Source organism: Dermochelys coriacea, chromosome 3 (genome assembly GCF_009764565.3).
Source record: "Dermochelys coriacea isolate rDerCor1 chromosome 3, rDerCor1.pri.v4, whole genome shotgun sequence".
NCBI classification, from domain to species: Eukaryota; Metazoa; Chordata; order Testudines; family Dermochelyidae; genus Dermochelys; species Dermochelys coriacea.
In genome coordinates this window covers 133,298,977-133,324,351 of record NC_050070.1, presented here as the reverse complement: position 1 = coordinate 133,324,351, position 25,375 = coordinate 133,298,977, and the positions used below count along the sequence as shown (strand labels likewise).

At 39.1% G+C, this 25,375-nt stretch overlaps 1 protein-coding gene across 1 annotated transcript in view; it reads right to left on the bottom strand.

Annotated features, from left to right (window-relative positions):
- DISC1 (DISC1 scaffold protein) overlaps nucleotides 1-25,375 on the bottom strand; it is a 379,838-nt gene that overhangs the window by 243,053 nt on the left and 111,410 nt on the right. Inside the window, exons 5-7 of the mRNA XM_038396820.2 lie at nucleotides 22,183-22,312; nucleotides 18,553-18,788; nucleotides 15,767-15,877 (exon numbers count right to left, since the gene is read on the bottom strand). Of these exons, the coding sequence (XP_038252748.1) occupies nucleotides 15,767-15,877; nucleotides 18,553-18,788; nucleotides 22,183-22,312 (477 nt within the window). The remainder of the gene's footprint in view (nucleotides 1-15,766; nucleotides 15,878-18,552; nucleotides 18,789-22,182; nucleotides 22,313-25,375) is intronic.

Below are 25,375 nucleotides of genomic sequence, written 5' to 3'. Positions count from 1 at the left end.
CTAAATCTCCGTTGCTGTAGATTAAGCCCATTACTTCCTGTCCTACCTTCAGTGAACATGGAGAACAACTAATCACCGTCCTTTTTGTAACAGCCCTTAACATTCTCGAAGATTGTTGTCAGGCCCCCGCCCCCCAGTCTTCTTTTCTCAAAATTAAACATGCCCAGGTTTTTTTTAACCTCTCCTCACATGTCAGGTTTTCTAACTTCTTATCATTTTTGATGCTGTCCTCTGGACTCTCTCCAACTTATCTTTCTTAAAATGTGGGGCCCAGAATTGGACACAATACTCTAGAGGAGGCCTCACTAGTGCTGAGTAGAGGATGACAATTACTCCTGGGTAACTGACTCTTCTGTTAATACATCCCAAAAGGTTACTAGTCTTTTTCATAACTGCATCACATTCAATTTGCGATCCACTATAACCCCACGATCCTTTTCAGCAGTACATGTGGCTACCCAGTTGCTCTCCATTTTGTTGTTGTGCATTTGATTTTTTCCTTCCTAAGTAGTATTTTGCACTTGTCTTTACTGAACTTCATCCAGTTGATTTAGACCAAATAAGTAAATACCAACACAGTTACCCTTCCACAACCTAAACTGCAAAGAGGGTTTCCAGTTTTTAATTTGTTTTTGATGTTTGTGGACAAATTATGATTCAGTTTCAGGGCTAACTATAAAAACTAGTTTTCCATTTCCGATTTTGGTGGTTCATCAAATGTTATAGCAGGAATCACCTGGCGCACAGTGGCCTCAACCAGCTCTGCAGCATGCCCAGGACCCTGCTATATTCTGTAAGTGACTAAAATAGGCACCACACACAATGGGGCTATGCATCAAACAACACTGCAGGTAAAGAACTGATCAGTGGGCATCAGCAAAGGATATGCTCCTCCTTTTTGATGCGAAACAGTGCATCACTTTCCACTCTGCAAGATAGGACAGAGGATACTGCCCTGACCTGATGTTCATCTCTAAAGATGATACAAGTACACTGATACCCCCATCACGGACCATCCTTGATGACTTCCTAAACTGCATGCACAGACCAGTACTGACCATATTGGCATTCAAATGCCAGTTCTCTACTCAAAACCAGCACTGCACTGGAAATTCAAAAAGCAGACTGGGCCACTTTCTCTATGACCGTGGAGAACACAATCTCCCACATTCCCCCAATGGCGAACGCTTGTGACCATTTTACTGAACTCCTAATCTCCACTACAGAGAAGAATGTCCTCCACGGACACATGTCATTGTACACACCTTGCAAAAACTTCTCCACAAATATGAGTGTAGAGACCCTTCTACTGTCACTGGATGCAGCAAGACAGAAGGGGTGGCTTGGCTGTGTAGGTCTAAACTTCACACAACTCAAGCAGATGCGCCTGGATCTTGCTAAGACACCTGGGGGCTGCAAACCCACACATGCCACTAGGCCACAAGTGAAAGCCAATGCCACTGGTTGCTAAACTTTTGTGGACATCAAAATAGCCAGTGGACAAACAGTATCACAGAGAAGTCCAGCATCAACTTTAGCAAGTGATATCCACATGCAATCCATCTTCCCAATGGTCTGGACCATTCACAAGTAAAGATATCGATGCAGCCCTTGCAGCCAGGAAATTCAGAAAGACAGCAGGGAAAGATGGTATCTATCCTGATTTCCTATATCTGGGTCCACTGGCTCAGAAATGAATGATGGAACTTTTCACAAATATCCAGGAGACCAGTGAAATCCCCTGCATATGGAGAGAAACCAAGGACATTGCACCCCTAAAACCTGGAAAACCTGCAGATTATCCTTCTAGTTATAGGCAAATCTCCTTTCTGAAAACAATCTACAAAGTGATGGAGCATACGAGTCTGAACCAAATCAGGCCCACTGGGGACACCAGCCTACCTAAGGACCACGCTGGTTTTCATCTGCGCAAAAGTTGCTGTGACTAGTTCCTGGCCCTCACTACAAGCATCGGTGCTGGATTCCAACAAAAACTCAAGACTGATACTGCTTTCATCATTCTGTCAGCAGCATATGACACAGTCTGGAAGGATGGTCTGATACTGAAACTGACCAAAGTGATCCCCTGTGCGCAGATTCGTAGGCTGCTGAACACCACGCTTAGCAGCTGAAGAATACACGTGTGCCTTAGAGGTCAAACCAGCAAGCCATGCACTTTGAATAATGGGCTACCACAAGGCGCTGTACTTGCTCCAACACTCTTCAATGTATACACATGTGATATGCCTGAAACAATAGCACAGAAGTTTGTATATTCTGATGTTCTGGCACTCACAACCCAGGCCCGTAGCTTTAAAGAACTTGGAAGTGACCAATTACGCCTGACCTTAAGATCATGGAAGAGTACTTCCAAAAGTGGCACCTGAAACCAAATCCAAGCAAATCTGTAGTCTCTACCTTCCACTGGACAACAGACTTGCACAAAACACTCTGTCGAGTTTTATGGTGAAACTGTACGTTATAACCCAAAGCCAACATATCTTAGTGTCATTCTTGACTCCACACTGACCTTTCATGAGCATCTCAAGAAAGTAGCCTCCAAAGTGAAGACTCACATCAACATTATTCGAAAGTTTAGCAGGAACAAACTGGGGATCAACTGCCCTGGTGCTATGAACATCAGCCTTGGCCCTGGTGTACTCAGTTGCAGAGTACTGTGTGCCAGTGTGGACAAGAAGCTGCCATACCCAACTTGTAGATAGGCAGCTGAATCAGACCATGCAAATCATCCTGGGAACTTTAAAATCAACACCTCTACTGTGGCTTTTTATATTAACAAACATCGAACCTCCATCAAGCTATAGCACATCACGAGAACTTGAATGTGCTGAAGACTACGCAGAATTTCCCATCTGCCAGATTATGGATAACATACCCTAACAACATCTGAAATCACAAAAAAAATTATGGACCACCTGTGACCACCTCATGTCTCTGGATCCGGACAGGGAATGGCAATGTGTCTGGACCTCATCTACCAAATAAGCATTTGGTTACTTACCCAACAAGTCGCCCTCCCAGTTTCGACGTGCCATGCAGACACTGGCCCGCACTGAAATGAATCCGAACAAACCATAGAAGATGCACAAGCGGAAAAATCAAAGACTCCCCTTCATGCGACTGGTGAAAACATCCAAACCATTGAACACATCATAATGTAGAGCCCCAAATATGGATTCAAAGGTGAATTGGATATCTACAATGTCACAGAGGAGGATTTGAAATGGCTTATGGAACTACAATTGCATCTACAGAATGTTGCTCTGCAGATGCCATATGCCAGAGAGAGAGAAGGGGGAATCACTTATGTATCTTAAAGAATTTTCCATCATCTAATCCATGCACCACAACTGGAATGATACAACCATGTCCACTGGCTACAACTGTCTTTCACCAAAAGAGGATTTTCCTCAGGTTTTTGAGTTCCCAGTTTGTAGCAGAAAGAAACAAGAGAATTTACATCAAGAGAAAACAAAGATTCAAGTCAAGCAGTCAGACCACCCAGATCTTCAGCTATCAAGTGTAATAACAGGAATGCGTCAGCAGATACTGAGCCTGAGAAGTTTTAATAACCCAGACGCGTTCAGATGACAGAGGCCAGGAAATAAAATTTCAGTCTCTTACCAGTACTCCTGTGTTTCACACCGTTACTACAAGAGTAGCACTCTGCCTGCTCAGAAGCTCACTTACTTACTCTTCCTTTTGACTACCAGAGAGAACTTTTTATAGAGCTCCCTAATTTAACACTAAAGGTCTTGACTGGACACTAGGCTATAGTTCTGATCCATTTCCTCACTCTTTTCTAGCAGAACAGTTAAGAAGCAACTTAACTGCCTATCTGCTGATGCTCAGGTAGGGCCTCTGCATTCTATCATATGACCATTTAAAAATTCTTTTTGCTATCCTATATAGTATAACTCACACACAGATTGCTAGGCTGTTCAATTAATACCAGATTCAGCTGACAAAATGCAAGAAAGGAAACGTTTTTGACGTTCACACAATTGACAGCAATCTATATTTAGCATGCAATTTCTTCATGTAGTTCATGTAGATACCCAGGTAGGTTCATTATTTAAACGTCCAGCAACAGACCTACACACATTTGGGGGGATAAAATAAAGTGATCCTAAAAACAAAGCAGCACAGATTTGCAGAGTGTACCTTGGGACCTCCCCACATACACACTGTCTCCATTTTAAAAAGCATGAACTAAGGAATTAGATTACTGGATGATGGATGATGTAATATATTGGCAAACACATGTGATTCAGCCAGGGAACTTCAGGAAGAGCTGGAAATGCCACAGATTTAGAATATGTTACTGTTATGTTGACACTTAACATTAGACTATAGGAAAACTTAAAATTACCAAATGCTTCAGTGGATGCAAACAAGCCAGTCACATATTAATACTCTGCACAGTTGACATGATACAGAAAATAGACAGATAATATTTATGGGTATTTCAAATTATTGTGAAACAGTCTGAGAACTCTCTGGAAACCATCTTACATCATCTATGGTGAAGGATCCTAGAGAAAGAGCATAGTTTTGGAATAAGAGGAAAGGATCATCTTGTTTCTAAAGAAAAGAATTGGGAGTCTGGTTAGTGTTCCTGGCCCTGCCACAGATTTTCCATGTGAACTTTAGGGGTCCCTAAACATTATGATGTAATAGCTCATGCTTGATTGGTCTCATGAAGAATATTCTGAGAGACTGTCATCTCCCTGCCATTATCCTGCCTGTATAGTAGAAATGGCCCTGCTCAAAGGAAAACTGAATAGTACAGTATAGGAAGTATTGCTTTCTGCTAATTAGAGGCAAGCTTCTGGTCTCTTTCCTTTAATTTTGTCAGCATTCCCACCTCTCCATATTAAGGTATTACATGCAGATGCTTAGGCTTCCAAGAAAGAGGGAGGAGGGGAGAGCCTGACTCCAACTAGCAGGCAAAAATCAAGTCAAGATTATTTCTATATTCATGAGACTCACCAATGGATGAACCTTTTCTACCCAACTGGGAGCTTATACACCATGATGAAATATTTATATACTCTTGTGATAAAAGATTTATACAGCCTATAGACAGAGTCACTATAATTGCACAGTAATGGAATGTACTACTGTATGCTGGTTAAGAATATATGGGAATGCATCAAGTACAAAAATAATTTAATTCCTACACTGGTGCAAACTGCAGGCTGATCTTCACTGCAAGTTAGCTGAGGGCTAGTCTACACTGGCCACACTAAAGCGCTGCCAGGACTCTAAAAACCCCACCTCCACAAGAGGTATAGCTACTGTTTACTGGTGCACTGTTTACACTGGCGCTTTACAGCGCTGAAACTTGCTGCTCTCAGGGGGGTGTTTTTTCACACCCCTGAGCAAGAAAGTTGCAGCTGTCAAGTGCCCATGCAGACAAGCCCTGAGTTAGCACACTCCAGTGAGTGACCACATTGCAAAACAACCCTTGTGTGTGTGAAAACAAAGTGATATGATTAGCAGCACAGCGAATGAATTAGCAGTTAATGAGCTGTTGTAACTTGAGCTGCTGCATTCTCACAGCATTACTAGCACAAGCAGCAAGAGCAGCACTTGTGCTTCACCACACGCCTCCCTCCGGACAGGCAGGCTAGCTCAACCTTAAAGCACCAGTTAACTGGAGCTAAGTATTTTAGTGGATGGACAGGAGTCAGAGTGGGGCAAAACCTGAGCTGTACCTCAAGCTAACAATGCAGTGAAGAAGAAAAGGAGTACTTGTGGCACCTTAGAGACTAACAAATTTATTTGAGCATAAGCTTTCGTGAGCTATAGCTCACTTCATCGGATGCATTCAGTGGAAAATACAGTGGGGAGATTTATATACACACACAGAGAACATGAAACAATGGGTTTTATCATACACACTATAAGGAGAGTGATCACTTATCTTAAAACCCATTGTTTCATGTTCTCTGTGTGTGTATATAAATCTCCCCACTGTATTTTCCACCGAATGCATCCGATGAAGTGAGCTGTAGCTCACGAAAGCTTATGCTCAAATAAATTTGTTAGTCTCTAAGGTGCCACAAGTACTCCTTTTCTTTTTTGCGAATACAGACTAATACGGCTGCTACTCTGAAATGCAGTGAAGACAGGCCCTCTGTGAATTGTTTCCACCTTGATCCTGTAAGGAGTGAAAGACACATACATCATAGCAGCAAGTATCCATCCTTGTACCACCACCTTCACCTAAAAGATCATTCTATTTCCTTCTATTCCACTCACCCGATCCCTTCTTAAAATAAAACAACACAAAACCATCCACAACACAACACAACAAAATTATGTCAATCATTACCGGGTTCATTTGCTTGAATATTATATCCCTATACTCCCTTCTTGAGTATTTTAGACTGTAAACTCTTTGGAGAAGTCACTGTCTCTTTTTCTGTGTTTGTACTACAATGAGCACAAGGAGACCTGGATCTTCAGTAGGGCCTTTGGGAATTACTATAATATAAATGTTTAGCAGTAACAGTAATCTGTTAAAGGTCACCTAATCTGACAACCAGGTCTATATTCAATTTGCAATAAAGTGAAAAATGAAATTGCTGAATCGAGGACTCTTCCCTTATGCAAGCCATGAATCATCTTTCACTTTCTCGTGTGCCTCACAGCGTATATACATTATGGGGTCAATTTCTAAAAGACTGGTGTCCTTTTTGCAGGTACAAACTGGACAAACAAAATTTTTACCTGCAATCCAACTCTGAGTGTAAATCAGATAGAGCTAAAACTACTCACCTTTGCATTCACAATTCATTTTGACAGTTCAAAAACGTAGACAGATTTTGCAAGCACAAATTTCAGCTGCAAACAGGATGAACCAATCCTCAGGCCATATGAAAACATAGCCCTAAGGCCAAATTCATACCAAATGTAAGTGCATCTCCACTGCACTCAGCAGGATCAATAAGTACACAATAGATCTGATTTTGGTATGGTATTCAGATTATGTGCAATGGACAACTTGAATTCAAAACAACCTGTTAGAGAATCCCTTACCCCATAAAGATATAAAACATCTGTTTAATACACAATTTGAAATATACTAGTGCTTTTAATGTATCAAAGCATTTCACCATAATGTGTGTATGAGACAAATTCTAACATTTCAAGATTTGAAACAGAAAAATTAAGCACAACCTCAGAATTTGAAAGAAAAAAAATTACTGATTTTTCTAAAAATGCCTGAGATTATTTTTAAGACCACTTTGTGCTAATGCCATTATGGTAACCACTCGAGACCAATAATCTACAACTCAGTGCATTTAGACTTCCCTACCAGATACGAAGTTTAGAATGAGATACTGAAGAACCACAATTTCTTAGAGGTTTGAAAAGTGAACACATTATAACAACAAGTTAAACTTCTCCATCACTGCCACTTTTCTGATTCCCAGGCAAAAAGTGATTTGACTTGTTCAAAAGATAAAAAAAAAAAGATCAGACCCTATGAAAGTCTTTGTATTGTCACCTCTAATGGCAAGTTGAAAGCGCTGACTTTCAAAAAGCCTTTGTCCAACTCTTAATGAAAGAAGTCAAAAACAACACTCAAGGGTAATCATATGTTGCAGCCTACATCAGGGGAAAAATATAGCATAATTCTATTTAGAAGTCAGAAATGCAGAGATGTTTCTTGGCCTTCAGCAGACTCTACAATTCAAATCAATCAAGCAATCAATAATTCCCTTGCACTCTTATAATTCCCTCTCTGAAAGCATCTCAGAATGCTCTGAGGAGACGTAAAAAGACAAATTTTACATTGTGACAAAGCTATACTAATTAAAAGGACACTTCAGACTAGACAAACAAATAGCCAGGACTGAGCGTGAGAGAGAAATCAGAAAAAATTATCTGTATTTACCTGGAAATTCTGTTTCTTTGAGTAATAAGGCCCATTACAGATCCATTACAATGGGTAGATCAGCATGCTTGCAGCTTGGAGGCAGAACCAGAACCATCAGTCACTGGCAGAAGGGAAATGCCCCACTCCCTGAAATCACCAGCCCATCAAGTTGACTTGCAATGAGTGAGGATATTCCTGGGTGCAAATTACATTTAAATCTGCTGAGGACAAGGAAGTCAATTTTCTCTCTCGGATCAGGCTGATCATGTTCCTCCTAGTTTATTATGAAAACCTCATTGGACATGTTGACTGTCATGACCCGAACAAGTCTGTGGTCCAAGGAAGGAACAGTGGGAGGGAGCTGGGCCCAAAGGACCCCTTACTGAGACTTCCAGAATGGGCAGCATCCATGCTGTGTCCGATTACCTCCATCCACAGCCTCGGTCACCTGAGGGGAGGCTGCTGAGTTCCACTGTCACAAGCATGGCTGCTGGTGTGGCCTCTAGGGACATAGGCACAATCTTACTTCTGCAGTCATTCCCCTGACACAGAAGTAAGAGAGGGAACTACTTGTCCCTGGAGCCAGTTTTTCCAAATCTGCCCAATTCCTTTTCTGCCCAAAGAGTAGGCCCCAGGCAGCCCTGCCAGGACTAGGCTGTGAAAGAAACTGGTCTTTGCCTGCAGAGCCAACCGAGCCCCTCAACGAGGCATTCAATAAGGGAGTGAGGCAAAAGACACAGACCCTTACTTTTGCCTCTGGCTTTTGTCAGCCTAGCTTTTCTCCCGAAAGCTTGTGGGGGTGTCAGCCGCTGCAAATACCTTAGGGAGGAAGGGAAGATAAGGAGTCAGTCTCCCCAAAAGGCAAACGCAGCCTTTCGGATGAGTCTGAGAATTAGACAGACATATTATTGAGTCAAACTGTTATTGAAGACATTTGAAATAAAGCTTGGAATTTCCCTCAGAAAAATTCTTCACTGGGAGGGCTGGATGAGCTTCAGGCTGTCATGGGAGCAGGGCATTCCCATGCCACCAGAGACTGACAGGTCTGGTTTACTCTAAAGCTGCACGCAGGCTGAAGTACCCACTATAACACACTTGTGGACCTTAGCATGAAGAAGAAAGTAGACAGACCACTGTAAAGGGAGTTACAGCAAACCAAACAGGGTAGAATAAAATACTTGTATTTTAAGAACATTAATAATTAGGCTCATTTCACATAATTTAGACTAACACACACACACACACACACACACACACACACACACACCCCCGACAGAGAATATTTTACAGCCTTGTGGTAATCTTTAAAGGTGAAATCACAGTAGTGCGAAAGGACCCATCATAAAGCCCTCCACGCCACTTAATCTCTGCAATAGTCTTCATGAGTGGGCACTGGGCAGGGAAACAAACAGAGCAATCATGAAAGGTGACCTTTGCACCCACTTCACACCATGGAGGAATTCAGTGCTGGCCACAAAAGATATGTCTACACAGCCAGAGGACGTGAGCCTCCCAGTCCAGGCTGACAGTTGGAGCTCATACTGGAGATTGGGCTCTGAAGCTTACGGAGGGGGGCATGGGCATTCATAAAGATCAGCACAAGTGGCTCCTTTGGGGTTGGACAAGAGAGGAGCAGTTGGATCCTTATTTATGCAGATTTAATGGCCACAAACTCCTGGATAGGGGATAAGAATGACCAACAGGGACAGCAGCAAGGGGGGAGCAACTCCACAGTTTGCCTGCACATTAAATGGGTGAATACTGTCTCCCACCTCTGCAGGCTTTCACACACAACACTAAATTAATCAGGCCATGTGTGAGACTGGGAGAGAACATCAATCTTACACTAAGAGCTAGCTCTTCTTCACTTCCATGATGCCTTAGGTAAATGTGTGATTATCCTTAGCTGCAGTGACTGCTACGAAATGGTACTTGCTGCCCAGGTGCATCTGCCTCAGCCTAATTCTTCCCCATTTGGAGAGTGCTTTCTTCCTTTGCTTTTTCACAAATAGAATCACAGAAATATAGGATTGGAAGGGACCCTCAATAGATCACCTCGTCCAATCTCCTGCAATCAGTAGGATGAAGTATTATCAAAACTAATGTTTTTCAAACTTTTTGATACCAAGGACCAGCTTGCTGCCCCCCTAAACCATGTGAAGGAGATCTCAGGGACTGGCACCTATCCATGGACTGGTCATTGAGAAACACTGATCTAGACCATCCCTGACAGGCGTTTGTCTAACCTGTTCTTAAAAACCTCCAATGATTGAGATTCCACAACCTCCCTAGGTAATTTGTTTCAGTGCTTAACTACACTGACAGGAAGTTTTTCCCAATATCTAACCTAAATCTCCCTCGATGCAATTTAAGCCCTTTACTTCTTGTTCTTTCCTCAGTGGATAAGGAAAACAATTTTTTACCCTCCTCTTTCTAACAACATTTCATGTATTTGGAAGACTGTCCTGTCACCCCTCAGTCTTCTCATCTTCACACTAAACAAACCCAATATTTTCAATTTTTCCTCATAGGTCACATTTTCTAGACCTTTAATCATTTTGTTGCTCTCTTCTGGACTTTCTCCAATTTGTCCACATCCTTCCCAAAATGTGGTGTCTAAAGCTGGACACGTTACCTCCATTAGAGTAGAGTGCTGAGTAGAGTGGAAAAATTACTTCTTGTGTCTTGCTTACGACATCCCTGTCCTCTAAAGCGCTTGCTACCCCTCCCAGCTTGGTACTATCCATAAACTTAGTAAGTGTACTCTCTGTGCCATTGTCCAAATCATTTATAAAAGATATTGAATAGAACCGGACCAAAGACAGATCCCTGCAGGACCCCACTCAATATGCCCTTTGAGCTTGACCATGAGCCACTGATAACTGAGTACGGTTTTCTAACCAGTTGTGCACCCACCTTTTAGTGGGTTCATCTAGGCTATATTTCCCTAGTTTGCTCAAGAGACGGTCATGTGAGACAGTATCAAAAGCCTTACTAAAGTCAAGATATATTGCATCTACTTCATTTTCTGTTTTACTTTTTGGCAGCCTCTCTACCCTCTTTATTGTTGCTCCTTTGCCTTGAATTCTAATAATCTGTTGCAGAGAGAGACTGAAAAGAGAGAGGAAATAACTAAGGGGATATGATAAAGGGGTATAGAATAATGAATGGTACACAGAAAGTGGTCAGAAACATCTATTCAACCTCTCTCACAATGCAAGAACAAGGGAAATGAACGAGGACCTCAAGATTTAGCTATATACAAACAGAACCCATACATATAGCACCACTGAAATGCAGCCACCTCTGGGAAGGTGAGTGGCAGCTAGGTAGCCACACAACAGTTGGGGGAACGAGGAGATTTTGGTCAAGGTTACTGGGACAGATCCCTACTCTTAAGAAAGTGCCATAGAATCTAATGTCCACAAGATAGCAGAGAGGACCTCAATTTAAGGTCTCATCTGAAGAACATCCACACAATGAAACACACAAAACTTCCTTTATGTGCATTGGCAGGCTAAAGACTCTGCTGACTGGGACCTATTTATAAATTGTAGTCAATTGCTTTGAACTTTGGTTCTTTCAGAAGTATATTCAGAAGACCAAATAACCAATGTCAGTCAGGTTTATGGCTATAAGCCAATGATAATATAGGACAGGAAAAAGGTTCTATATGATACCAGCCTCCGGGAAGCTGTTTCATGCAGCAACATTACATTCACATTAATAATTAATAATTAATATATTGTGAAACAAACTGTGTGAACAGCAGAATTCCCTAATGATACCATATGTATGTACGCTGCAGTCTGAATGGCAAATCTATTTTTCATATTGTTAAACATATTGAGCAACCATGTTTTTCCTTTTTTCATCCCTCCCTCCTTTCTCACATAAATCTTTCTAAAAACAAAATCTTTTGACTCAATCCGATTTTGTCCTCAACTGAGATTGCAGAATGGTTCAACAATATTCCATCTAATAACGTTTTCACCCTCTGAGCATTTGCACTTCACTTTGAATTAATCTTTATCAGATAAGCCCCAGGCAACATTACAGCAGAGTGGACTAGTTAAACAAAATTTCAAGTTTGGCTCCCGGAGCCCCCGGCCATGTCAGTACTGCAATAACTAATCCAGAGAACAGAGTATTTCCGTATCTTCAAAAGATCACACACACTCTGTGGAACTAATTTCTACCAATTAACGTTTGACGTGTGGCAAGGGTGGAAAGGAAGACAGACTGTTTCAAGTGTGCTGAAGGATATTTAATTGAATTTATGTCTTGAATGGCATTCAGCTTCACAGACAACAGTCAGTGCACTGAAATCCATTTAGGGGATAATGTGCTGCAGAGTCACATGCCCAGTCTCACCTGTAGATGTGGGTAAAATCATGTGAGGCAAATACTAAATCAAACTGTGAAAGAAAACACAAAAACAAAAGTGAAACAGACTTTCTTGATTTTCATTGCCCAACAGAGAAATGCAACAAAGTAAACAAAGAGTATGGTGTCAAATTAACCGAATCTTTAAAATTCTTTCACTTAATAATCTGTGGTTATAAATTACATAAATAATGTTTTTGGTTTACAACATATAGTTTTTAAATTGACAGTATCCCCTCTGTGTGTGGTCACCCATCACAAGGTATTCAAAGAGCTTCAAAACACAGACCCATCTTTCTTTGACTATTTCCAAAATGTATCCTTTAGCTGAGAAAGAGGTATGTTGTGATGTGTGGAGCTGAGAACTCCTGTGTTCCAATCCTAGCTCTGGCACAGCCTCATTGTATGACATTGGGCAAATGGCTTGCCTCTTTGTACTTCAATTTCCTCATAAGTAAAAACTGGATAGCAATACTTAGGTCTCTCACAAAGTTGTTATACAGAGTAGTTTGGGGCCCTGTCTTCAGGCCAAAAAGGCCATGTTTTTCAATCATGTTAGCTCAATCAAAACAGCTTGCACAACTAAAAGCATCATCAAGGTATAAGCTAACATATTTGAAGCCACATTAAGTGGCCATGTTTTAGCATAGCATTCCCCTATCTCCCGAAATAGGGCCCAAAGTAGTGAATATAAAATGCTTTGAGCATGAAAAGAGCAATGTAAGTGCTAAGTATTACAGTTATATACTGTAAAGCATTTGTTTTCAAATAATCCATCACATAGAAAAGATGAACAAGAAAAAACAAAGGTGCATTAGTAAGCTTGAAAAGAATTTTTGAAAAGAAAATTGATTAGCTTGGAACAACACTCAATCCACATTACAATAAACAGACATTAAATACTTTGTACTCTAGCTTTTGTACAAAAATATTTGTGCATTTAGTCTCCCTCTAAGAGTTTTTTCCTTGTTCTCCAAAGTTTGCTTTATTATGTTCCTATTATATAATTAATAACATTTAGACCAAAGGAAAGGAAAATAAATTTAATTTTTACAGTCAATTGAGAGTTGCTAAATGAATTTAATTACAGTACACATTGTTTTAAGGGATACTTGACATCAGCCTTGCATTATTCTATTGCTGATTGTGATTTATGGATAAAATAAATAAGTAAAGGGCACTTTACTGCAACACTTTACTGGCTGGCATGATGCCATTATTAGAACAGATACATAATATCTGCACCTGGTACCCAGCCAGCTGGCCTTCAAACCCACCAGTGCTGAATGAGACTCAGCTGTAAGCATCAGCACAGTAGTTCATACGCATAGATTCATTTGAATAATAATATGTGGGTAAAGTTTGATTCATTGATCATACAAATAGCTCTGAACTATCTTTAAAAGAATTAGTAATATTTCTTTTTTATGCTTCATAAAATAAAATCCCCATTACCAGCTAAATCTCTTTCACATTAGGAATAAAGAATCTCAATGGTTACAAACTCAAAACTGAACAACAATCTACTAAACTCTGCTAATTTTGACTAGGTATATTAACCTTTTAATTGACATGCAAATATCTTCTCCAAGGAATGACAATTCAGAGTAAGTTGACTAAAAGTGAACGACTTTTTCAGGCACATATAATTTCAAGTATGTACAAGCAGCCATAAATTATTATTGATGCCAGATGCACTATTTTACAGTTGTAGCTGTTTTAATACATTACAAAGTGGCAACAGAGCATTTACTGGATCAGGTATAGATCATTGTGATCTTGAATATAAGTGACTTTATAGTCTTAAAGAAAAACACCAATAATTTGGCACAGCCTAGAAGATTAAAAATTCACCTGATATGATGAACGAACTGCATTTATTGTAGGAACATATCCCTCCTGACCCCTCTGGACACAGAAAGCCTTGAATATAGCAGAACCAGCAAGGTTCTCCTGTGGAGGCAGCAGGGAGTCCATGCTGGGAGTCTGCAATACCTGCATACCATGCAGCACACCTCTGCAGGTGCTTTCTGCAATCCAACATAGCACATGGTTTTGGGACAGATAAGAGACAGGGCAGGAATGGAAAATCAGTGCAAATTCACCTTCCTTTACACTGAGGGAGGACAGTGGGGAACAGCTGGAGCAAAGGCTACTTAAGCCAGAGAGAACCTCAGCAGTAAAGTATCTTGGAGAGGAGATTGCATTCCCATCCAAGCCACAGAGGTACCAGCACACAGAACATGGCTTGAGCAAATGGGCAGAATGCAGGATTTGGATCCATTATTCTTCTTTATGTAGTACCATAAGTCTGCATGATCTTTGTTGACACAAAATCTGACAAGTTCCTGTCCCCAAAAGTTTATAATCTAAATTAGGTGAAAAAACACCACATTCTTTTAAAGGGGGAACAGGAGGGGAAAAGAAACGATGACAGAGAAGGTATACAGCAGCAAGTTAACTGTTATGTTATTTCAGAGCCCATTACTAATGATGTTCCCCACACACTTTTTCCCTAAAGCAAAAACATTATTTATGATGCTGGTACCATGAGACCCCATTGCAAGAGTTCCAACTTACTCATATAATGGTATAACAATCTGCAATTATTTAGTTTATACATTTTTAAAGAACTTTCAAGATAGAATATGTCAAGTACTATTAAAATCATTTATTGATAATGCAAGAAAGAAGAAAAAGAAGATTGAATATGCTCCTGTAATCAAATCCAAAAACAACAGAAGGTACTAGAATCAAAGCATAGTGTCTGGCAACTGCTAGGCCACCAAACTGCAAGACAGTAGAGACAAATTTTCACATAGAATAAAAACAGGCATGAGATCTACAGAACAACAACAAAAATTCAAGTTACCATTGCCCACATTCTAGATTAAAATTCAGAGATGAATCTTTCTTTGGACATTTTTCTGACAATTTTTAAAATAAATCAGCACATACAAACAGCAACACCTCATTAATTTTAATAAAATCAAAACAAACCCAGCAAAGGGTAAAAAGGAAGAGGAGATAAAAATGTATATTGGTGATCAGATAGAAAATAAAGTTATGATAAACAGGATTCTTTTCTAAGGTCCTGGCATATAAAGACAGCGGGTAACATTTTCAAAAGAGAAATAGGAGCTTAAGTCCCATTAATATTCAGTGAGACCTAGGCTCTAAAGTGCCTCTAGACCCTTTTATAAATGGGACTTGGGCACATTAGAAAATGTGACCCAATATGTCTATACTCCTATATCTACATTAAGAGAAGCCACCAGGCTGTGCACCTAACAAAATTATGCATCCCAAGATGCACCTTCCTTCCCTCTCTTCCTTCTCCATTGTTTGTTCCTATCCCTCAGGATGTGTCTCTCTATTTAGGTTGGAAGCAAGCATATCTTTTTAATTTTTGTCCGTATGGTGCCTAGCACATATTTTGAGCATGCAAGGAATAAATTATATACTTACCACATTGCAAGTGATGGGGAGAAAGTGTATGTGCTAGTAAATAAGGAGCATGTTGAAACTGATGATGATTCATTAATAGCTGAGGGAATGAAATGCTTTTGATAAATGTGCCTTTGATCAAAACAAAAAAAAGGGGGGAAGAATTTTAAACAACTGATAAAGAAGCAAGGTCTTCTACAAATATCTATATTAGGGTTGTCGATTATTCGCAGTTAACTCACGTGATTAACTAAAAAAAATTAACTGATTAAAAAAATTAATTGCAATTAATCCCACTTTTAAACAATAGAATATCAATTGAAATGTATTAAATATTTTGGATGTTTTTCTACATTTTTAAATATATTGATTTCTATTACAACACAGAATACAAAGTGTACAGTACTCACTTTATATTATTTTTTGATTACAAATATTTACACTGTAAAAATGAAAAAAGAAATAGTATTTTTCAATTCATCTGATACAAGTACCGTAGTGCAACCTCTTCTGTGAAAGTGCAACTTACAAATATAGATTTTTTTGGTTACATAACTGCACTCAAAAACAAAACAATATAAAACTTTAGAGCCTACAAGTCCACTCAGTCCTACTTCTTGTTCAGCCAGTCACTAAGACAAATACATTTGTTTACATTTACGGGAGATAATGCTGCCTGCTTCTGATTTACAATGTCACCTGAAAGTGAGAACAGGTGTTTGCATGGCACTTTTGTAGCCGGCATTGCAAAGTATTTACATACCAGATATGCTAACCATTCATAGGCCCCTTCATATTACAGCCACCACTCCATCATCATGGAAGCATGTTCTCTGATGTTCCTTAAAAAAACAGTGTGTTAATTAAATTTGTGTCTGAACTCCTTGAGGGAGAATTGTATGCTCCCTGCTCTGTCTTACTTGCATTCTGCCATATATTTCATATTATAGCAATCTCAGATGATGACCCAGCATGGTGTTTGATTTACAAACACTGTCACTGCAAATTTGACAAAATGCAAAGAAGGTACCAATGTGAGATTTCTAAAAATAGCTCCAGCACTTGACCCAAGGTTTAAGAATCTGAAGTGCCGTCCAAAATCTGAGAGGGACAAGCTAGAGCATGCTTTCAGAAGTCTTAAAAGAGCAACACTCAGATTCAGAAACAACAGAACCCAAACCACCAAAAAAGAAAATCAATCTTCTGCTGGTGGCATCTGACTAAGATGATAAAAATGAACATGCATCGGTCCACTCTGCTTTGAATCATTATTGAGCAGAACCCATCATCAGCATGGGTGCATGTCCTCTGGAATGGTGCATGAAGCATGAAGGGATATATGAATCTTTAGAACATCTGGCATGTAAATATCTTGCGATGCCGGTTACAACAGTGCCATGAGAACGCCTGTTCTCACTTTCAGGTGGCATCGTAATCAAGAAGTAGGCAGCATTATCTCCTGCAAATGTAACCAAACTTGTTCGTTTGAGCGATTGGCTGACGTAGGACTGAGTGGACTTGTAGTCTCTAAAGTTTTACAGTGTTTTATTTTTGAATGCAGTTTTTTTTTTGTACATAATTTGACATTTGTAAATTCAACTTTCATGATAAAGAGATTGCACTGCAGTACTTCTATTAGGTGAATTGAAAATACTACTTTTGTTTTTTACATGGCAAATATTTGTAATCAAAAAATAAACAAAGTGTACACTGTACACTTCGTATTCTGTGTTGTAACTGAAATCAATATAGTTGAAAATGTAGAAAACATCCAAAAATATTTAAATAAATGGTATTCTATTATTGTTTAACAGTACGATTAATCGTGATTACTTTTTTTAATCGCTTGACAGCCCTACTGTTTATAAAGAGCAGCTATATCAATCCTTGGAAACTCTGACCATCAAATCAACTTGATCAGATTTTATAATTCCAAGTGTATTAGGGAAATTAGCAAATGAATTTATTATTATATCCAAAAAACTACATTAAAAGAATGTTAAGGTTAAAAAGTCAAGCACTCAGATGTTAGGAAATGCCAGAATTAAGATTGCCTGTGAAGCTGACCAGCCCCACCCCAAACATGGGCAGTTCTAATAGGGCAAAGGGTGTGACAAGGAAGCCTTGGAGAGATGTTAATTCAGCCTCTGCAAGTGGCCACAAATTAAAGCTGCCATCCCTTGGTAGAACCCCCAGGAAGGATGTTCAGAACAAAACTAAGGAAGGAAGGAGAAGAAGGGTTACTAAACTTAGTTTGAGCAGTTGAGTATTAATGAATTTGGAAAAAAACAATTTCAACATTTATCTGTACAACACAAGGCACGGTCAGAATATCAATAATAGTAAAATAATAATAAGCACTATTGCAAATCTGAAACATTTTGTACTAATAAATGTGAAACTGAACCAGGTATAAACAAAATCTGTTTATTGTCCAAGCTGAGCAAAATGCAAAGAATAGACAATTTGTAACAGTAAGAAGCAAATAAATTAATTTTTATACATCTTTCAGACTGAATAATCTGTTATTAAAAACAGCTTTTGTTTGTTTGTTTTTTAAAAAGCAGAGACACTTTTTTTTTCCCTGACACTGTCCCTTTAAAGTTTATAATGCAAGCACAAGGCTTCTTTTTTCTATCTGCATTTCTCTGATTATCTGGTTTATTTTTTTAATATACATTCCTCTGAATCAGGTAATCTTTGAACAGCATGAGGGGAAACAAACGGCAGCTGATGCAATGATTTAGCAGTATAAATTCAACATGTCATTGAAAATATAATGGAAAATAATTAAAATGTATAAATACCTCTTGATGGTCCCAGGGAGATCCAAACTAGATGGAATTTGATATGACAATGCTAAAGTGTCATCTAAGGCCTTGCTTATTTCCTGTAGCTCTCTCAAAGATACACAGCTAAGCAAGGCAGTCAACTCGCAGTCCTGCGACTGAATAAACCTATCTTGCTCTTCAATATCTCTCCTTAACTGTTGATCTTTTGTTTCTAGCACAGCCAGCCTTGCTCTGAGGTCTTCAATTTCTTCCTGTATGGAGTAGAGACCAAAGTTTATTCATTAACCTTGTTAAGAAAAACAACTCTGCTGCTAATAAAATACAGTATATTATAGGCAGTGCAGATGGCAGTCTATAGTTAAAGGTGACAAGCACTTTCCGTAATAAAAGACTTTATTTTCAGTTTCTTATAACTTTGCCTAACTTTGATCATTTGGTCTGAAATTTTCCATACTGGGTCTCTGCCTCAGGCTGAATTTTTTGGAAATTTTCAGCAAAAACAGTTTCACTGTTTCTCAGCACAAAGTTAGGGGAAAATGCATTGTTTTACCTATGTTAATAATTTCTTATAGACATTTTATTGAGATGCTCTAACACCTCCATGCTCTGGAGCAGGCACTTGAAACTTCGCTGGAGGTCAGCCCTGTGTCAGAGATATGTCTTTCGCCGTCCCTGTGAAAATCTGCTGAAATCTGGCCAAGTTATGGACCTATGAAAAATCCCAGTTTGCACATGATCAGTACAGATTTGTTAGAGTTTGGCAGACTAAGCATTCCATCTACATCAGTGCACGGCTGCAGGAACTGAGCAAGACTTTCCCTGCAATTGCTCCTCCCATCTGCCAATGTAGTGGTAGGCACAGGAAGAGAAAGAAGGGAGACTGTCTCCTGTGCATCAATACTCCACAATTTTTAAGTTTGTAAAAAGCATAAGAAATAAAATTAAAACCCCTACATTAATAAAACATTACAAAGTTGCAAAGTCAAGTACTCTTGTCCAAACTAAATTCCACCCTTTGTATATTATCATAGTCTTTAATGACATGATAAAACACTAATTCTCAATAGGACCCGTGTGTCATTCTGTGCACAGGATGGATGGTGCTCTGAGAAGGAACCAGGGTTGTGCAGTTAATGAGGCTGTTGACTTAGCACCACTGCCTCATTCGTTGCAGAAGTCAGAAGGTGGATAGCGAGCAAGGCAGAGGATTGCATGGAAGAGAAAGAATGATCTCATTGTCTAGACAGCTGAATGCTAGTCTGGAGAACTGAATTCTATCCTTGCCTGTGACACACAGTTTCTCATTTTCTGGGTGTCTAGCACCTGGGGGCTCTGATTTGTAGAAAAGGCGAGTGCTCATAACTGCAAACAAAGTCAATGATAGCTGTGCTTTGAACACATTAAGTGTTATAAAATGATACATTCTCTGCAAAATCAGACCCTAGGCATCTTAAAATGGGCACCGAAAATTAATGTGTATTTTGACATCTATGTCTCTGGGTCTTAATTCTCCATCTGTAAAATGGAAATAATACTGCCTTTCCTCCTAGGGGTGATATGAAGATAGATTCATTAATGTTTGTGGAGCACCCAGATACTCCAATAATGAGCACCATAAAAAAACCCATGAGGAAATTAATAATCCTGTATTAAGAGCAGGGTTTGAATAGTGTGCTGGGGCTACACATTGAAGATTAATGAAGATAAAATGGAACATTAAATAGCTGCTCATTCAGTAAGCACTGTCCAGCCTGTGCACTGAATGAGGTCAGGGTACTGTCAAAAACATAGATATGATCACATAATTAAAGACTGTCATAATACATATACACAAGAGGGCTGAATTAAGGATGCAGAGGTAACCCTGTATTTGGCATTTCCTAATTTCCGAGAGCTTGACTTTACAACCTTAACATTCTTTTAATGTAGTTTTTTGTATATAATTTAAATGTTAACAATAATCAGTAAGGCAGTAATGCTCACTTTCTGAAAGGTATATTTTAAAGTTTGCAGATAGTAAACATTATTCCAACTTTATATTTGTATTACTTAGCATAAGAAGAAACAGTTCTTGTACATTAAAGGACCAAATTAGCTCAAAGAATTCAACTTACTGCAATGTTGCACAGTAGATGCATCAATTATTTTATTTTTTCTAAGTAGCAGCAACAAGAGAACAGAGCAGCTGATGATTCATCCACAGGCATTTGTCAAGGAGATAACAAAGGTCAGCAGGCCAAAAACAATCAGTTTTATTTTTGTGAGTCTCAAATCAGGTTTTCAGTGTGCACAAAGAACATTTCCTTCTCTGTACTACTGGTTTGGGAATACTGCCAGAATATTAGATAGCCTCACTTAATACAAAGCCCTCCACATTCTTTGAAAATGTACTAATTGTAATGAGTGCAGTAAGAGACTTATGGGGGAAACGTACAGGAAGATGAACAGAACTGGTTTTATAATACAGTTTTCATATTCAAGGTATCATAAAATATTATACACTACAATTAATTAGATACTAGTATTGCAGAGCCTGCATAAGCAAAAGATAAAGCTACTATACACTTTAAAATAATTCACATGCATTCTTGGGGGACTGAAACCTATTTTATTCAGAATAGAAATTTTGGCTAGTAAACTGCAGTTATCTCCTGAAATTTTCCAGAAGTGTCATAGGATCTTTAATGTCCTCTTGGGCAACCACGCAAGACGACAGAAAGGACCTTAATTTAGCACCGTTATCTAAGAAATTCTCTGTTTCTTTAATGTATATGCTTCCCACCTCACCTGTTCCTACCACTGGACACAGGAAAAAAAATATGAAACAAGGAGCCCTGAAGTAAAGATCAGAAGAGTATGGCTTCAAGCCTCTAGTTAGCCCGCCAGGATAATTCATTCTTCAGTGTAATCACTAAAGTTGATCAGGAATATTAGAGAAAAGAGGGTTTCATTCTTAGACAATAAGAAATAGAGCCTTTTGGGTGGTGGGGATATGAAGAAAAATCTAAACTATAGTTGAATTTGCAATTATTTTTACACAAACATTACAGCAGCAGCCATTTAAACAGTTAACATTTGTAACCATTACCACACAGATGCTTTCTATTCTAAATGGAGAGGGAGACCATGGTAATCTCAAGTATCAGTGCATAGTTACTATTGGCAAATGCTGACTTTTTCATGACAATCACTGTGTTCCTACAAAATGTACGGATCATCTTACATGAACAAAAGCTGGAAAATCACATACTGATAATCAAATCTGAAAAGAAGTGAATAGGAGATTGTATTCTTCAAAACTCTCTTTTTGTCTTCAAATAAAAACTGCTAAAGATCAGTGAAGCATAAAGAAGGCAAATCAGACCTGTGAACATAAAGAACATACTTAAAAGATAATGAGGAAAGCTAAAGAATGCACATGAGCAACTGAGCCTTCAACTCCTCCTCGTCTGTAATGAGATTCACACTACCCCAGCCAGTCATCACTGAGATAATCAGCTGGACTACAGCCAAGTTTCTAATTGTTGCCCAGAAACAGTATGCTATACTATCAGTCTGTTTAATTCCGCAAGAATGCCTACAAGCTACATTTCCCCCCCCCCCCCCCACTAATGGTTTTTGCCACAACTTTACTTTTCTTCTTACCTGCAACCATTGCTTTTCTTGAAGAAGCTGGTTTCTTTTTGTGGCTGAAATCTTTATCCTCTTTTGGTAAGCAGGACCCAAAAGCTTTTGCTCATTATTTTGCCAAAGCTGTGCTTCTTCACTTCCAACCCTTTAAAAATGACAAACATTTATATTTTATGTGACTATTGGGTATTCAATTCTGGAAGATTAAAAGGAAATGTACCATGTCACCCTAGGAGTTGTGATGACCCATCATCAAAACTAGAGTGTTTTTTCCTTTACATATCCCCTTATTTTATCAAAACCTGACTCTGTTTTTACAGCATCTCAAAGGAAAGAGGAAGAAGACTACTTGTATCGCTTCAGGCTTCCTCCAGCTATTTCATTTTTCAGCATATTCACTCATCACTGTCTTGGATGAATGGCTGGAGGCAAACTAAGGAATGCAATTTCCCATCACCATTGAGAAAAGTCTTCAGAAATGAAATTTAGAAACTATCTGGAGCAGTTTCTGAGGCTTCTGTCAGCTTTTGGAGACCACACTAGAGATCAGCCAGAGTCTGCTATATGACAACAACTTTGGCCCCTCTCCTATACAAAAAGCTCTTTCAAATTTACAGTCAGTGGGACTCTTCACAGTAGTAAGCACTATGCTCAGTAATAAATGTTTGCATGATTGGACCCTAAGGTAATCAATACAATACATTAAGTGCCAAATGTGTAATGAGCCTCTCAAAATGAACCTGCAAATAGTGCAGATCTTTTCTTATGTATTCCCTGTATTTGTGCAAGCAAACAAGTAATAGCATCTCTCTGTCCATTTATGCATACAAGTATATGTGCGTTTTCCATAAATATTACAGGTGCATTTTTAATATCTCACTGAAAAACTGTGGTTCCAGATAAATACATCTGTCAAGGACAAATTTTCAAACATGACTTTCTAAGATAAGCCTGCAAAATGTACTTAGACATCTGTGGTACATAATACATATACGATGACTTTGACCGCATGATTGTCTGCATGCATAAATGAGTATCTTGCACACAGAAAAGGCAAATCATATCCATTGTGCAGAGACATCTTAGATGCAACAGCAGCAAATTCACATGGCTGTGTTGCTGCCATGATTGCATGTAGAATGGACTTCCATCTTGTAAATCCTCCTTCAGCAATAGTCAGCATGGGAGATTTTAGGCTCACATCCTTCAGAAATGCATCTTCCAACATCATTCATAGCCAGCCTTATGCTCTACTTCCTTCTGTAAAAGCACACCTTCTTCTGCACACTGGACAAGACCCCACCTTTGCAGTCATCTTGTTCTGAACTGGTGCAAAACTAGAGCTTGCCAGATTCATCTAAGGGTTTCCTTGTTTGTGACAAACCAGTGGATGTTAAGAATATGCTGTAACTTTAACACTGAAAACTGTTTAGTTACTCATAGTAACATAAGAACAGGTTCAGGATATTCAGAGGAAATGTGATTTCCAAGTTGATGGTGCCACTTTAAGAATAACCCTTGTTACAGTGGCGCGTTTGTAGGTCCTTCACCAGCCAGTCAGAAATCTTCACCCTTTTGAGAGCTGTATGAAATGTCACTTAGCAAAAACAAGAGCACTTCAGAGCTTCTGGGAATCCTGTACAGTTTGGCTGGTGAGGAGGTAATGATTTGTAATCAGTCTAAGGCACATACACATTAATGGTCTAGCACTTTAAAATGCTACACATATTTGGTTGCTTTTCATATTTTGTTTTTGCCGACGTACGTGTGTATATAATAGTCATGGAACTTTATGTTCTTGCATTCTTGCCGATATTTACATTAGAGCTAGACTTTTCCAGTGATGTGGGATTCTTTTCTAATGCGTTTATTTTTACTTAATGTTTATGAAACAAAAAAGCATTCAGGTGCACCTAAATGCATCATTCCAACAGGCCCTCTTGACTGCTCATTCAAAACATTTCTTTTTTTTTATTACCCATTTCCTCCTCTCTTCACTAACTCTATTGTTAGTGTCTTTTTTTTCCTGTCTCTGTTTGATGGTATCATTTGTAATCCAACATTGCTTTTTCATTCTCCTTATTCCCATTTGTTCTCCACTCCAGCAATCTCTGTGAGAGACTCCCAAAATAAAGTCCACTCTTCCTTCATGGTAGGATTTTTTTGGAAATCGCTACTGGGTAACTATTAGCAATTACTTCATTATGAAGCTTATCACCATTGAAGCATTTTGATGCAATAGATGTCCATCTCTGGAACTTTATTAAATGGAACGTCATTGTTGCTATTAAGAGTCATTGATCAGTTTCTGGAGCAAGATTAGCACTTCTAAATATATGTACTTTCTGGACAAGTTTATACAAGAATATCTGAACTAGAAGTGATCCAAAGTTACACGGTCACCTGATGGATAGTTAAATGTATACATATGGCAATTCTTGTGCTGAAACCAGGTAGCTGTTAAAAATAGGCCAAATGTAAGAAGCAAATTCTAATAGACAAGCACCATCATTAATTTCTCTTCCAGTAAGCTGTGTGGTCCCAATACCAGTTCAAATCTAATTCTGTCATGGCCAGTTCTTGTGTTCATATCTCTGAAGGTGGCAATATGAAGTTGGGGTGACGTATTAGATACAGTGTCATCTAACATGGCATAAAAGCATCTTTTTCAGCATCAGGGCTTGCCTCAAGCAGAGCATACCACATGTCCTACCTTCAAACTGAAAATAGCAGCTATCAGGTGTGGAGAATAAGCCTGCCAAGTCAATAATACAGATTTTGTCCTTAGGGACAAAACCAGAGCAACACCAATGTGCCTATCAGATGTATTGCGGGCATGCAACAATCGAAAAGTCTGACCCACTACGATTCAGAGCTGTGCTCTTGGTCTTCAAATTCCACCCTGTCTCCTAAAAAAGAAAAGGAGTACTTGTGGCACCTTAGAGACTAACAAATTTATTTGAGCATAAGCTTTCGTGAGCTACAGCTCACTTCATCAGATGCATTCAGTGTGTACTTCTTATATCAACTTTCAATCTTTTCAGTTATTCAGCCAGGAGAGTCATTTTTCTGATGGCTCTTAATGATAAACATTCCATGATCCCGTCCTCAGATACTGATGTCATTGCCGAAGCGGATTTACCATCTTTATGTCAGATGCTTCTCTCCATCTCTGGTATATGGAAGAAACATCATCACACAGTCTGAC